Genomic DNA, 14,275 nt, shown 5'->3' with positions numbered 1-14,275 from the left:
ATTCCTTGAATTTAACACTCAGATCTATTGCTTTTGATGTACCTTGGATTGGAACTCTTATTGAGGATGTGCGACATATCTGCAACTTTGTACAAAATCATACCTGTGTCCTCACAATCTGCAAAGAGTACACACATCTATCATTGTTGAAGGTTGCTGATACATGGTTTGCCTTTGCATTCATCACGCTGAAGAGGTTGAGGGAGGTTAAGACCGCTCTTGGGTCGATGGTTATTTCAGAGTTTTGGTATTTTTGGAGAAAGAGTCAAGGACACAGTATTTGATGGTGCTTGGTGGGAGAGAGTAGATCTTACTATTAGGATCATGGACCCTATCATTTCTTTTCTATGATTTGCAAATATAGACCAACCCATCCTAGGAGAGGTTTATGAGGGATGGGATTCCATGATTGAGTCCGTGAGGACCATTATTTTTCAGAGTGAGTGCCTTGAGTATGAGACATCAACGGAGGTATTCTTCACCAGCATACAGGGTATTCTTGTCAGCAGGTGGGCCAAGAATTGCACACGTTTGCATTTCTTGGCTCACTCATTGAATCCAAAATACAATACCCATGAGTGGTTGAATGGTGGAAGTTCTTGCAAATTCCCTCCTCACATGGATGTTGAGATTTCACAGGGGAGGAAGGATGCATTGAGACAGATATTTTAGGATAAAGCATCCTTGTTGAGGTGGAGGATGCCTTTGCAGAGTTTTCCATTGGCACTGGGCGATTTAGAGGCTATGAAGTTATTAGAGATGTGGGGCTATGAAGCCCTATTCTTGGTGGGCAACTCATGGGGGAACATGTCGTCCTCTATGTTGAAATTTGGTACCGGAGGACAGGTGGTTCCCTTAGGCTTTGATCTTTGGCCTAGGGAAAAGTGTCCAAAAGAATTTAATTTTTCTCCTAAAGTGACTTTATAATTTTTATAAAGTCAAATCTAATTTAAAAGTGACTTTAAGTGATAAAGTTACTAAAGTCTAATTTTAAAGTGACTTTTATAAAGTCAATGAAAAATTAGAAAGGAAAAGTGACTTTGGAAATAAATGACTTAGTGGGTCTTTATTAAAGTGGGGTGAATTAAAAAATAGAAAGTGAGATTTAAATGAGCATTTAATTTCAGCCATAGATCTCAATCTATTTCAGCCATTGGATTTAGGGATCACCCAAAAGTCACTTAAGGTTAGATTAAAGGAGGAAAAGGAGGAAAAGGTCATTCATTCTTTCATGAGCAGATTGGGAGAAGGAGAGCAAGAGAGATTTCTGAGCAGGGAGGAGAAGGAGACAACAGCTTGGCACACATTCCAAGGCAGCAGTTGAGCAGATTTGTACAACTGATTCAGCACACAGTGAAAGGCAGATTTTGGCACGATTTTCGAGGAGTGGTTTGCACAAAAATTGAGGAGCAGTTTGCTGTTTTTTTCTGCACGCAAAACGAGGGCTGTACAGCGCATTTATTGCAGGCCGTACAACGCATTTATTGCAGTCCGTACAACGCATTTAATGCTGGCCGTACAACAACATTTAATGCTGAAAGTGGGCACGAAAGTCGAGGAGGCCGTACAACATTTATTGCTGTCCTGTTTGCTGTAATTTCCAGATTGCTGTGAGGCACGGGAAAAGAGATAAGTTGTAAATTTGCTTGCTGATTTTTTGCTGAATATTTCTCACTGTAAAAAGGCAATTTTCAGAAATAAAGAAGAGCTCTCGAACTGGTTTTCCCCAAGAGTTGTAGGGGGTTTTTCCAGGGTCACCTTGACCAAAAATCTCTGTGTTTAAATGTGTTTTAATGGCTGTTTGTAACTGCTGAATTTTATTTCTGCATTTTCCAGCATTCTGTAAAATTTCCAGAATTTGTGTTTTCAACAAAAAATTATTTTTCAGTGTTAAATGTATGGATATGGGAATGGGCATTTAACTATATGGGAGAAATAAGGTGAAACTGAAAACCGGGGTGGGAAAACAAAAATTTCTACACTTTACAGTAGTCAGCCATGAGGCTCCTTTCTCGGATTACTTCATCCTCTTGTTGTGAGAGGAATTGGAGCACATATGGGAATTTGTATAGTTTGAAGAAGAGCAGGCTTGAGCAGTGCAGGGCAGAGACAATGATGTATGTGCACACCAACCTTTGTCTTATTTACAGGCAGAGGGAGGAGTGGTTGAAGGGAAAGACAAAGATGTGAGATGTCTTTCCTGATGACATGGGTTTGGAGAACAGTGTTGAGTTGGCATTGACCAACTTGGATCTTAATGACCCAGTGCTAGAGCTTGTCACTTTTGATGATGGCTTACTCTTGAGGGGTCATTCCCTACACCAACAAATGCAGATATTACAATGGATACAGAGGAGGAGGATGCAAAAGAGAGTAGTGGTGGTACTGATGCTGATTTTGATGTTGATGGCTTTGAGCTATAGGAAGCACTGCAACAACCAACAACCTATGAGATTCTTAGGTTCCAGGTCCTAGTGTCTTCCTTGTTTTGGATTTTCAATTTTCCATTGGCATTCCTAGTCAAGGGACCTCAAGACTTGGTATCTATGTAATACATTTTGATTTTGATGACTTAATGAGAAAGCTGCAGTTTATGGTTAATTTCTTGTTGTAAACTTGTATCATTGATGAATCATGATTGTATGCATAATGTTACAATCTTCCAATGTACATGTATGAATCTATGATTGAATTTGTTACTTGTATCATCATGAGAATTTGTCTAATATCAAAATATGATTTATCTACTAATTTTTTTAATATATATATATATATATATATATACATGTCTTCTTCTAGGGGGTCTCTGTGTCCTGTGTTGGACTCTCGTATCTCTGTGTCCTGCGTGTCCTGACTTCGATGTCCCTGTGTCAGGTGACTTAGACCCTTACATGCTATATAAATGAGAGCTTTTGCATATTTGTGTATAAATGGTTTGGATTCATATGGATGCACATGATTATATATGTTTTTCTTTCAAATTTGAATATTTTATGTATTTTTTAGTCTATGGTTTTTTGGTCCTGTTTATTGGTTCAAGTCTGGTTCTGACTTGTTCCTGGTTCGATCAACGGTTCAGTTCTGATAACATTAGTCAAGTCTATTGCTCAACTGCTGAAATAAGGCATCGTCATCTCCATGAATAGACTCAAAAAGGCACACTGAAACAGGCCTTGCTTGCTGCTTAAGCAAACACCATCTAGTGAAAAATGTACTTCCTTTGCTTGCAAGTGAAGGAACCTCTTGCATGTACGTTGCTTACACCCTAGGGCCTAAACAATATAAAAGTAGACTTATATGCATGTGCTTACTTGGATGTCAAGCAATTTCTGGAAAGTGTGCCTTAGATGCCAAAAATAAATCCTCCAGAAAAGGCACTTCCAGACTGAAATCGTCTAGCATGTTCTCATGGGTCCCCTGCCATGTTGGGGTATCAATCATGCCTTCTCCGTGCATGCAAGCAGTGTGGCAGCTAGGGATAGAATCCTAGCTGCACCCAGCAAGTGGGTGCTGCTGCAGCATTCTCACTCTTAGCTGCTTTTGAAATTGGAATTTTACACCAAACGCAAAGCATTTTGTGTTTAGTGCATCCATGATATGAACTGGTGAGAAACAGAATATCAGATACCTTTTTGAGCAACATTGCTGGAATATGCCAGGGTAAAGGGAAAAGATAGATGCGCAGTAAATGTATAAAATATACCTCAATGCAGTAGCCTTCAAACTGTTTAAATACATTGAAAATGAACGTACACAAGCTTGGGAATAGTACAAATAATCATAAATATGAAAATCATGAATTTTTTCTCTTTGAAAGTGAAAACCAATTGTTGGAATTGAAACTATAATACCACTTTAGGTAGTTTCATGTGTATCTGTTAAACTGTTCAATACCACCTTAGGTAGTTTCATTTCTATTTGTTAAAAAGTTTTATGTATGTATGCATCTCTTTTCCTGATAATTGCATCATAATCTTAGTTCTTCGAATATACAACGTCTAACTATTATAGCCTTGTTAGAAGTTCCACATTTGAAAAAAGCAAGATTATTTTTCTGGGGCATTTTGGGTGTTTTTGCAGAAAGCTTGTTTAGAAACAGCGCTGATATGTTAGTAATGTTTCAGCCAGCAAAATCAAAACGGTATATGCGTTAGACATGTGCTTCACACATGCTTTGCCTCGTTGTTATTTGAAATGTTGAGTGCGGGGATATATGACATTATTAGTAATCATGTTTTTAATGGACTATACACTGTCTGCTATGCTTATTTTGAATTAAATTATGAAATTCCACAATTTGCTGTTACGCTCAGATTTTGACATCATTGCAGGAATTTCTTGGTCCTGAGATAATTTCAAATTTTATTCTTCATGGAAGAAGTGTTGCTGAGACAGTAAAGTATCTCATTAGCATTTTGAAGAAAAGTTCTAAAGGGGATGATCTTCCCCTGATGTATTTGGAAGCTGTTAAGACGGTCAGTTTGATTATTTCATTTTTGAATCTTAGTAGTCTTAATTTCCTGATTGTGGAAAATCTAAAGGTTTGCATTTGAATTTTGAAAGAAATTTTATCATGTTCAATTGAAATAACAATCCAAAACATCTAAAGCATTACTTGGTCTAAAACTATTTGAAATGATCTCATGTATTATATAGGCTTTTTTAGAGAAATGTACTGATTTTAAATGTCATATTTCGTCAGGCATATAAAAGGCATATGATAGAGACTTTGAAAAATGAAGAAGATTGGACCACAAGCAAGTCTTTTTTCCAATGCAAGGAGCTTGCAAGTCGATTATCTGCCACATTTCTGGGTTCTGCTCGCAACAAGCATAGGCCAAATATTTTAAGAATTGTGAAGGAAGGAATTGCATATGCATTTCAAGATGCTCCAAAGCAGTTACCTTTCTTGGAGGGAGGCGTGCTGCAATTTGCACTCAAATTGCCTTTGCCTGATGTACAAGAAATGTATGTATTCTTGCTTTAGTGAATGCGAGGAATTGATCTATGAAGTTGCATTTTTGTCCCTCATTTCTTGTTTGTCAAGTTTTTTGTGACTTGTATTACAAGTTGGTGTTTTAACTTTTCAATTTTACAGAATTAAGGATGTTCAGAGAAAGGTGAACGGTATCAACACCGATGAAGATCCTAGCAGTTGGCGCCCATATTTCACATTTATGGAATATTTGCAAGAAAAATATACAAGGAATGAAGGTGCTTATGGTAATGATCCCTTAAAGTCATATGGAAAGAAAAGATTTACTGTAGGATTTATTACCCTTCTAAACTTGTACTTAAGTAATTATTCACATCCAACAAGAAGATGCACATTTAGAGTAAGGTATCACCCATTGTCACCTCAGTGGTCATACCCCTCTGTTTAAGCTGGTTCATTCCAAGTTTCAACACAAAGAGGGATTCTCTATTAGGATTACCAATTTAACCTTAAATCTGGTAACAAATTTCTGATTGGTAAAATAGAAAATGGAAGTTTTTTCATTAATTATGTTGCGATTTCAATTAGAAAAGTGCCTTGATCAATGGGTATGGATAAGAGCATCCTCTAATTGCTCTAATTGCAACACTCCATCCTCCAAATTGGGCTCCTTTGGATTCCTTTCCCAAATCGTAAGGTCTTTATTAGTCTTTGCATCATCACAGTAATGTGACAACAATCGCAAGTTGTAATGAACATAAACCAAGCTCTTTGCCTAGTCTAAACTCAACTTGTTCCTTTTAACAGTGTGGATGAAAGAATAAGAGCTCCAACGCCTCTCTGCAGAAGAAGTGTTTACCACCTGTGATAGCACCCGCAATGCCAGAGTCTGTAGAAGTGGAGTAGCCCCTCCATGCATGTTCCACCACTCAAGGGAAGAAAAAGTCTCTCAATCTCTAATTGCATGCATGCTCCCAAATGGACCAGTGTTAAGCGTATAGTTGCTCAACTGTCTCCGTACCATGGCAGCCTTCTCCTCATTAGGGACTAATTTACTCAATGCAATCATATATTTTTTGTGAACCTCTTGATCTTGGTGTGGTTTTCTCTTGCTTCCCCCCAAGTGCTGGTGTTGAAAACCATGATGGATGATAATGCATGCAATGGAACATTTAGCATTTCCCATCAGTTTTCCACCTCTGCACGAATATAATTGTACAAGGTGATATCTCTAGGCTCAACAATGTCTTTAATCTACCCCAACATGCTATCCATTTGCTCATACACCTCCCTAATTATTGGTCGATCTGAATCTCCAAACTTGATCATGTAATAAATTGGTTTGGTGAATTGCAAAACATATTTAATCTATGACCAAAAGTACATGTCAAGAATAGTGTCCTTGGCTGCATTAGCACCATCTCTATCAGTGTTAATTTCATCCCATGTTTCAGCGCACACCATATTAGTTAAAGCTTGTCTCACCTTCACTAGCTGCCTAAAGGTGAGGTAATAACTGGCAAATCTTGTCTTTGCAAGTTTAAACAACAACAACTTGGAGTAAGTGCCATAGAAGTAGTTTACCCTTGTATGCCCTGTGATGAATTTAATGAGTTGCTTCCCTCTCTTGTAAAGCTCTTTAATCCACCCACATTCTTTATGCTTCACAATATCAGGCATCAAAAGGTTCAATGTGTGAACCAGGCACCTAGACCAAAAGATGTGTGGATGAGTATGCTCAATAATTTTTCTTGCTGCCTTACAATTTGCTGCATTATCTGTGATCACTTGAACCACATTATTCTTATCAACATCTTTGATTGATTGCAATAGGAGATCTGCAATGTTTTGGGAAGATGCACTGATGGAAGAGGAGCCATGACATGTAATAAATATTGCACCACTAGCAGAGACACCAAGAACATTTATCAAATGTTGGTTTCTAATATTTGTCCACCCATCTGATACAATGGATACCCCACATTCTACCCACTCATTTGTAAAATGTATCAAAGCTCTTTGAACCTTTGCTTTTTCTCTTTCTAATAACACTGTTCTAGCTTTCTCATAGTTGGGGGACTTGTATCCTTTTGGGGCTTCATTGATGGCCTTTACCATTTCATGCCAATAGGGAGAGCGAAGCACATTGAATGGTACACCGCAAGCACAAAGAAACCGGATTATCTTTCCATCCACATCATCCCTCCCAGCAACATTAAGGAAATCCCATATTGTTCTTTTACCTCTAGAGCTTCCAAAAGTACCATGAGGAGATGAGCTACCAAATCTAGAGGTTGCACTTGATTCATAATGTGTTTTTTGTTTCTTGCTTTTTTGTTGTACAACCTCCTCTATTTGGATGTATTCTCTTCTGTGTTCAGCCGAAATGTTTGGGCAAATTTGTATCCCCACAACACCCTTTTTTTCATCACTGTCCATCACCCCACAAAGGTGCCTCCTCACACAGGTATATGAACCACTAAATGGTTTTCCTCCATGACAACCATGAGGGCACAAAAATTTGTAGCTTCCATCGCCCTTTCCCCCTTCAAGTTTGGTCACATAGTTCCACAAGGGTGTCAATGCAGCTTTCCCCTCTAGTGTTTTAGTGTCCCCTTCAGGTTCAACTTCTTCCCCTTCCTCTTCAAACCCTTTCTCCTCATCATACATTGGGTCACGCATATTGGGACCACTATCCTGTTGTGCTTCTTCCCTTTTATTCCTACTACCCCTTGCCATCATTAAAACCAAAAGTGGAATGATACATAGAAGCCAAAAGAACACCATCTTGGAATATGGATATAGGTGATGGACAACTTGCAATTAAATGAGCAAGTAGAAAGAATGGGAAAGAGTAGGAGAGGGAGGAGAAAAATACAAAAAAAATGTCAAAAAAATAAGGGAGTTTGGGGTTTGCACTTACCTCTTTAGCTCTTGTAGATGGAAGTCCTCCAAGCTCCCCCTCCTTCACTCCTCCAATCTCTCTTCTCTTCTCTTCTCTTCTCTTCTCCTCTCCTCTCTTCTCTTCTCCTCTCTTCTCTTCTCCAAGCTCTCATAAACTCAATGTGAGAAAATGAGAGATGAATGGGGGGTTAAATCCCTTCATTCCTCACCCTAACCCAAGGTGGACCCACCCCAACCTTTAAAAAATACAAAAAAAAAATCAACGATCTTTTATGCGTGTGGCGGAAACGACAGAAGCTGTATGGAATCGCTTGTGATCTGCACGCTTCGTACGACCGAAGTGTCGTATGAAGCGCATTTTGGGAAAACCGAAACGCATTTCGGTCACACGCTTCCGAAAATTACAGGAAGTGTGTTTATCAGCCCGAAATGCGTTTCGGTTCTGTCGAAATGTGCTTCGTACGATGCTTCCCCCACGCATCCATGCGGATCGTGGATCGGGGTTTTGATCCTTGGGGGGGGGGGGGGGGGCATTTCCTGCAACACTGTTCTAAAAGAAAGACGAAAGAAAAGAAAAACCACAATGAAAGAAAAATATAAAATGCAAAAGATGGTTGGGACAAAAATTAGTGCATGGGCAAAAGCCTAACATTAACTCTACCCCCGTGATCACTTGGTTCCTAAAGAAATTAATGCTTCATAGAAAATAATCCTTGTATTGTTCAAATGTTGATGAGCAATAAATTCATTTCTCATGAAGTGGTAATAAATGCTAAATCTCTCAAATGCAAGTTGGGGCTCTTGAGCTATGCACCCAAATCAAAGAATTATCATAAAGAAGTAAAAGGCACAGCAGGGGGGTGGAAAAATTAGGTTGATGTAACGGGTAAGTACCACTTAAATGCTAAATCTCTCAAATGCAAGTTGGGGCTCTTGAGCTATGCACCCAAAATCAAAGCATTATCATAAAAGAGTAAAAGGTGCACTAGAAGGGTGGAAAAAGAAAGCCGAGGAAAGGAGTAACTCATGCTTCCATGATTGCTCTTTCCTTACATCTATGCACTCGAGATGTTGGACCACCATTAGCTGGTCATTTGGCTAAGTCACCTAGCCCTAAAGTCATGTCCACTCCATTGCTGACTATCAATATTTGTTGAGCTATAACTCCATTAATGCACTGGGGCAGTATATGCCATCCATTGGATTTTGTACTTGGTTAAATCCAATGGGTGGCATATATTGCCCCAATGCATTAATGGAGCTATTGCTCCACAAATATTGGTTGCTCTCCATTGCCGCCAGCTTCATGTGCACCTATGGATTGATGGATTACAATCTTACTTTAGCACTTTTCAAAACATCATTAAGCAATTACACTTGGACAATTCAACAATAGATGCAATGAAAATAGTAAAGATAACAGTAAAAAAACCATGCACAATAAACACCAAAATTTTTCACCTGGGAAACCCAAACTCGAGAGAAAACCCAACAATCTTTTTTAGAAGTAGTTCAATTCAACAAAAGTACAATCTGATTTTTCCAAGTAAAATTTGGTCAAACTAGACCAACAAGCTAGCACTGGTCAAATCTAGTCAAACTAGCCTAAATTCATCCTCCTATAGCTGCTCATAAACTCAATCAAATTGCCCAAATACTCAATCATATTGCCTAGTCAAATTGCGGTCAAAGCTGCCCAAAATTTACTTGGTCAACAGACCAGAATCTAGGTCAAACAACAGTGAAACAAACTGCCCAAAACTCTATCAAACTTGCCCAGAAAGTATCAATCAAACTTGTCACAGATTTGGTGAAACAGTAGCCAACAAACTAGGTCGATCTCGGTCAAACTCTGCCCAGAACTTGGTCAAACAGATTAGAAGAAGGCTCGGTCAACTTTGTTTAAACAAACTTCAATAGTGCTCAGTCAAAGTTCAGAAGAACTCCTCTGTGTCACATGTGTGAACAAAAGAACCGATGTTTTTTGTTCATTTGAATTGATGCCAAATGGAGGAGGTTGAATGTGTATATATAGTGGTCAAATCAAGTGGGTTTTGACCAAGGGTCACACCCATTTGAATGGTGGGGACAACCTGAATTTGATGAGCTCATAAATAATATATTTTTTCTTCTTTTAATTTGGCCGACTTGAATACCTACCGCAACTACCCAAAAATCAACACTCCCTCTTAGCTAGGGAGGTATTCACCTTGACTTCCTCAGATGTCTTCTTTGTTGAACAATTTCTCTATCTCAAGAAAAGATTGAATGAGCTTGCAATGTTAATGTATCCATTCATTTCATATTCTAATCTTTTTGACAAGAAAAAAATTACTGACTTTCATTAGTGATAAAAGCAGTTACATTTGCATGATTCTTCGACTCGGAAACCCATATAACTGAAACAATCCAGGAACAGGACATTAAGATCATAATGATGAAAAGAACAGGGCAGCAATCTACATTAAGCAGATGAAAAAGGCCACAATGACCACCATTGAAAAAAGTAATGCTGATAATACTCCAGAAGAAAACATACTGAAATATAAACAGAAGCACAAACAAAGAAACATGACGATGATGCCCGGAGGGCCAAAACCAAAAATAGACCAAAGGGAAAACAAAAGGGACAGCAAAACTGGGACAAAAAGAACACCATCATCAACTTGCATGCCCACTAAAGCGAGAAGACCCCAAGGCAACAGACAACTCCGTTGGTAATAATTTTGTAATCAACAATGCCAGGCAAGACAGATTATTTATGGTTCTCGGTAGATATGTGAGAATGAGATGCAATTAAAAGATGCCTCCAAGGAAAGTATAAGCTGCATCCAGTGGTGTAGAAGAGGCGTCCCGAAAGAGGAGTGGCCCTGTGCACACCCAATGTCTGCTTTAGAATCACTAACAATGACTATCTCCTCGATAGCCAACCAGGAAGCACACCGCAGAACACCCAACAAAGCAACCATTTCTGCCCTGCTATTAGTACCAGAACTCCCATATCAGGAAAAATGATAGGACAGGCTTGACTGCATAACAATATTAGCACCACATTCACATTCCCCAGCCACTGAGGCATCGTCGAAAAAGCCCACTGGAGAAGAAAGACTGATCTCCTTAAGAGCATAATTTCTTCCAATAGCTTTGGCTGCCATGGCCCAATCTCCAAAAAGAAAGCTATGATCTTCAAACTAGTAATCCTTGCATCAGGGACAGACTGCTGGAAGATGCAGGTATTTCGGCTCCTCCAAATGACCCATACGATATATAATGGGAGCATTGTAAATTGCTTTTGCTGCACCATCCAGTTTGAGAGACACGCTTAAATGGAGGCTCTGCCCTCTGCAACGTCTATATTAAAATATTTAGACACCTCTTTCCAAATCTCGCTGGCAAAGGGGCAAGTCAGGAAGAGGTGCACCACTTCTTCACTCTCCTTACCGCACATAGGACATATCCCTAGGCCCTGGAAGCCCCTTTTGGAGAGATTCTCCTGGGTAAGAATACGGTTATGATAAACAAGCCATAAAAAACATTTTAAATTAATTGGTGCCTCCCATCACCACATTTTGGACAACCATGGAGCCCCAGGCCTTGGCCTGAGACCCTGTGATATGTAGTATGTCTCCTTCACCGTAATGTTCCCTTCGAGTTCAATACCACCCGAAGCAAGCTGGTTTGGCTTCTCAAACAACACTATTCCAGCTTGGCATAACTTGACCCTATATTGCTCCCATTCTAAATCAAATGTCATCGGGAGAAGGAGATCATTGGAGTGCGGCCAAAAAGAGTAGGAGAGTGGTGAGCCACGATGGGAACCAATATGTGCTAGAAAAAATGACCTAAATCATTTAAAAATTGTAGGATGGGTACTAATAGGAGATAATTACCCACAAAACATTCGAGTGTGTCAAGTCCAATGGCCAGTTTGTCACCCCGACCAACCTCCCATTTTAAGTTACCACACATCCACGTCTTGGATTTCATTTGGCTGCGCCAGATATAGGAGCCATTCCTTTTTTCTGGCGCACCAATACACATCCATTCCTCAAGGTCTAAATTATTGAGATATTTCTCCTTGATTATCAAATTCCATATGCCAGTACCATTAAAATCCCTCGAGATTCTTTGTTAGTAGAGCAAGATTAAAAGTATTTGTGTCTCGAATGCCCCATCCACCAACATTCTCACTCCTGGCAATTAAATCTAGACTTGCCAAATAAAATTTCTTTCTTTTACCAACACCACACCATAGAAACCTGGCAATACTTGCATCTATTTTCTGTATAACAGCCTTGGGAAGATGAAACAGGTGGATCCAATAAACTGAAATGCCTTAAAGAACAACTATAATCATTACTAATTTTCTGCTTATCGATAGCCATTTGTTTTCCCACAGGCCCAACTTCTTATCAAACTTACGAATTAACCAATCCCAATCTAAGCACATGTAATTGTTAGGTTTCAAATTAAAACCCAAATACCTAACTCCATCCTGCATCGAGTGGACTTTGACCCCAAATAAATTAGCAATCTTCGTCGTAGACTCCTCTTCCAACTTGTCTAAGATCAATTTAGATTTTTCCTTATTCATCATAAGTCTTGAAGCTTTCTCGAACTTGGACAAGATATTATGAAAATCCCTCCATTGCAATATATCGGCTTGTCCAAAACAAAGAACATCATCTACAAACAGTAGATGTGTAGTTGTGTGCCTGTTCACCCTACATCCTAATATCAAGCCTGCCTACCTTGCAACTTTTATCCCTCTGCTAAACCCATTGATAGCAAATATAAATAATAATGGCGACATTGAACATCCTTATTGCAGACTCGTGGAAATCCTAAAGAACTCCATCGTCTTACCATATATCAGGCCTGACAAATTTGTCGAAGAAATGCAGGGCATTATCCACTTGATATGTGTATGAGCAAAGCCAACTTTATGGAGGATCAATCTCAGCATATTCTAGTCAACTTGATCATATGCTTTGATCAGGTCAATTTTCGTAAGGAATGTCGACAATTTGGGAGTTTTTATTGAGTGTATACATTCTTGGGTGATCGCAACAACATCTTGGATTTGTCTATTAGGTAAAACACCAAACTGTTCAAGAGTTATATGAATAGAAAAAATCTTATTGATACGATTTTCTAATAGTTTGGAAACCATCTTATAAATGGAATTGTAAAGCAAAATGTAAAATTTTCTGTTTTCCCACCTCGGTTTTCAGTTTCTCCTTATTTCTCCCATGTAGTTAAATGCCCATTCCCATAACCATACATTTAACAGACTGAGAAAATAAATATTGCTGAAAACACAAATTCTGGAAATTTTTCAGAATGCTGGAAATTGCAGAATTAAAAAATCAGCAATCAAAAACAGCCATTAAAACACATTAAAACACTGATATTTTTGGTCAACTTGACCCTGGAAAAACCCCCTACAACTCTTGGGGAAAACCAGTTTGAGAGCTCTTCTTTATTTCTGGAAAATGCCTTTTTACACAGAGAAAATTTTTCAGCAAAAATCAGCAAAACAGAAATTTTTCCAGCAAGCAACCTTATCTCTGTACGGATCGTACAGACTGTACGGACGGCCGTACGGACTTGTACGGACAATCCTCGAAAATCGTGCAAAAAATCGCCTCCTCGATATTCGTGCTGAAAATCAATTTTTCCACTGTTTTGCTCACAAAAACTGCCTTTTTCTGCTTGTTCTTTGAGCTATACGGATTTGCTGAAGTGCTGCCTTGGTAAGTGTGCCAAACTGCTGCCTTTTTCTCCTCCTTGTCCAGAAATCTCCTTTGCTCTCTTGCTCTCCTTCTCCCAATCTGCTCATGAAAGAATGAATGATCTTTTCCTCCTTTTCTTCCCTTAACCCAACCCTAAATGACTTTTGGGTGATCCCTAAATCCAATGGCTGAAATAGATTTAGATCAATGGCTGAGATTAAATGCTCATTTAAATCTCACTTTCTATTTTTTAATTCACCCCACTTTAATAAAGACCCACTTAGTCATTTATTTCCAAAGTCACTTTCCCTTTCTAATTTTTCATTGACTTTATAAAAGTCACTTTAAAATTAGACTTAGTAACTTTATCACTTAAAGTCACTTTCAAATTAGATTTAACTTTATAAAAAATTATAAAGTTACTTTAGGAGAAAAATTAAATTCTTTTGGACACTTTTCCCTAGGCCAAAGATCAAAGCCTTAGGGAACTACCTGTCCTCCGGTACCAAATTTCAACACTCCCTCTTACCGAGGAAGGTGTTCCTCACCACACCCATCTTGTCTCTGAAGTAGACATGCTTGCCCCGTGGTAAGGCTTTGGTAAGAATATCTGCAACTTGCTCATCAGTGGAAATATACTCAAGCTTCACAGCTCCCTCCTGAACATAGTCTCTGATGAAATGATATCTGATCCCGATAT

At 38.9% G+C, this 14,275-nt stretch overlaps 1 protein-coding gene across 1 annotated transcript in view; it reads left to right on the top strand.

Annotated features, from left to right (window-relative positions):
• Positions 1-14,275, top strand: part of SCC3 (sister-chromatid cohesion protein 3) — a 251,397-nt gene that overhangs the window by 176,374 nt on the left and 60,748 nt on the right. Inside the window, 3 exon segments of the mRNA XM_089424129.1 lie at positions 4,332-4,475; positions 4,703-4,968; positions 5,099-5,223. Of these exon segments, the coding sequence (XP_089280255.1) occupies positions 4,332-4,475; positions 4,703-4,968; positions 5,099-5,223 (535 nt within the window).

This window comes from Pinus tabuliformis, chromosome 4_2, assembly GCF_031772625.1.
Source record: "Pinus tabuliformis cultivar Carrire ecotype Pingquan chromosome 4_2, CPIR1, whole genome shotgun sequence".
Taxonomy (NCBI): domain Eukaryota; kingdom Viridiplantae; phylum Streptophyta; class Pinopsida; order Pinales; family Pinaceae; genus Pinus; species Pinus tabuliformis.
The sequence above is the reverse complement of the archived record's forward strand: the minus strand, read 5'-3'. Positions and strand labels throughout refer to the sequence as shown.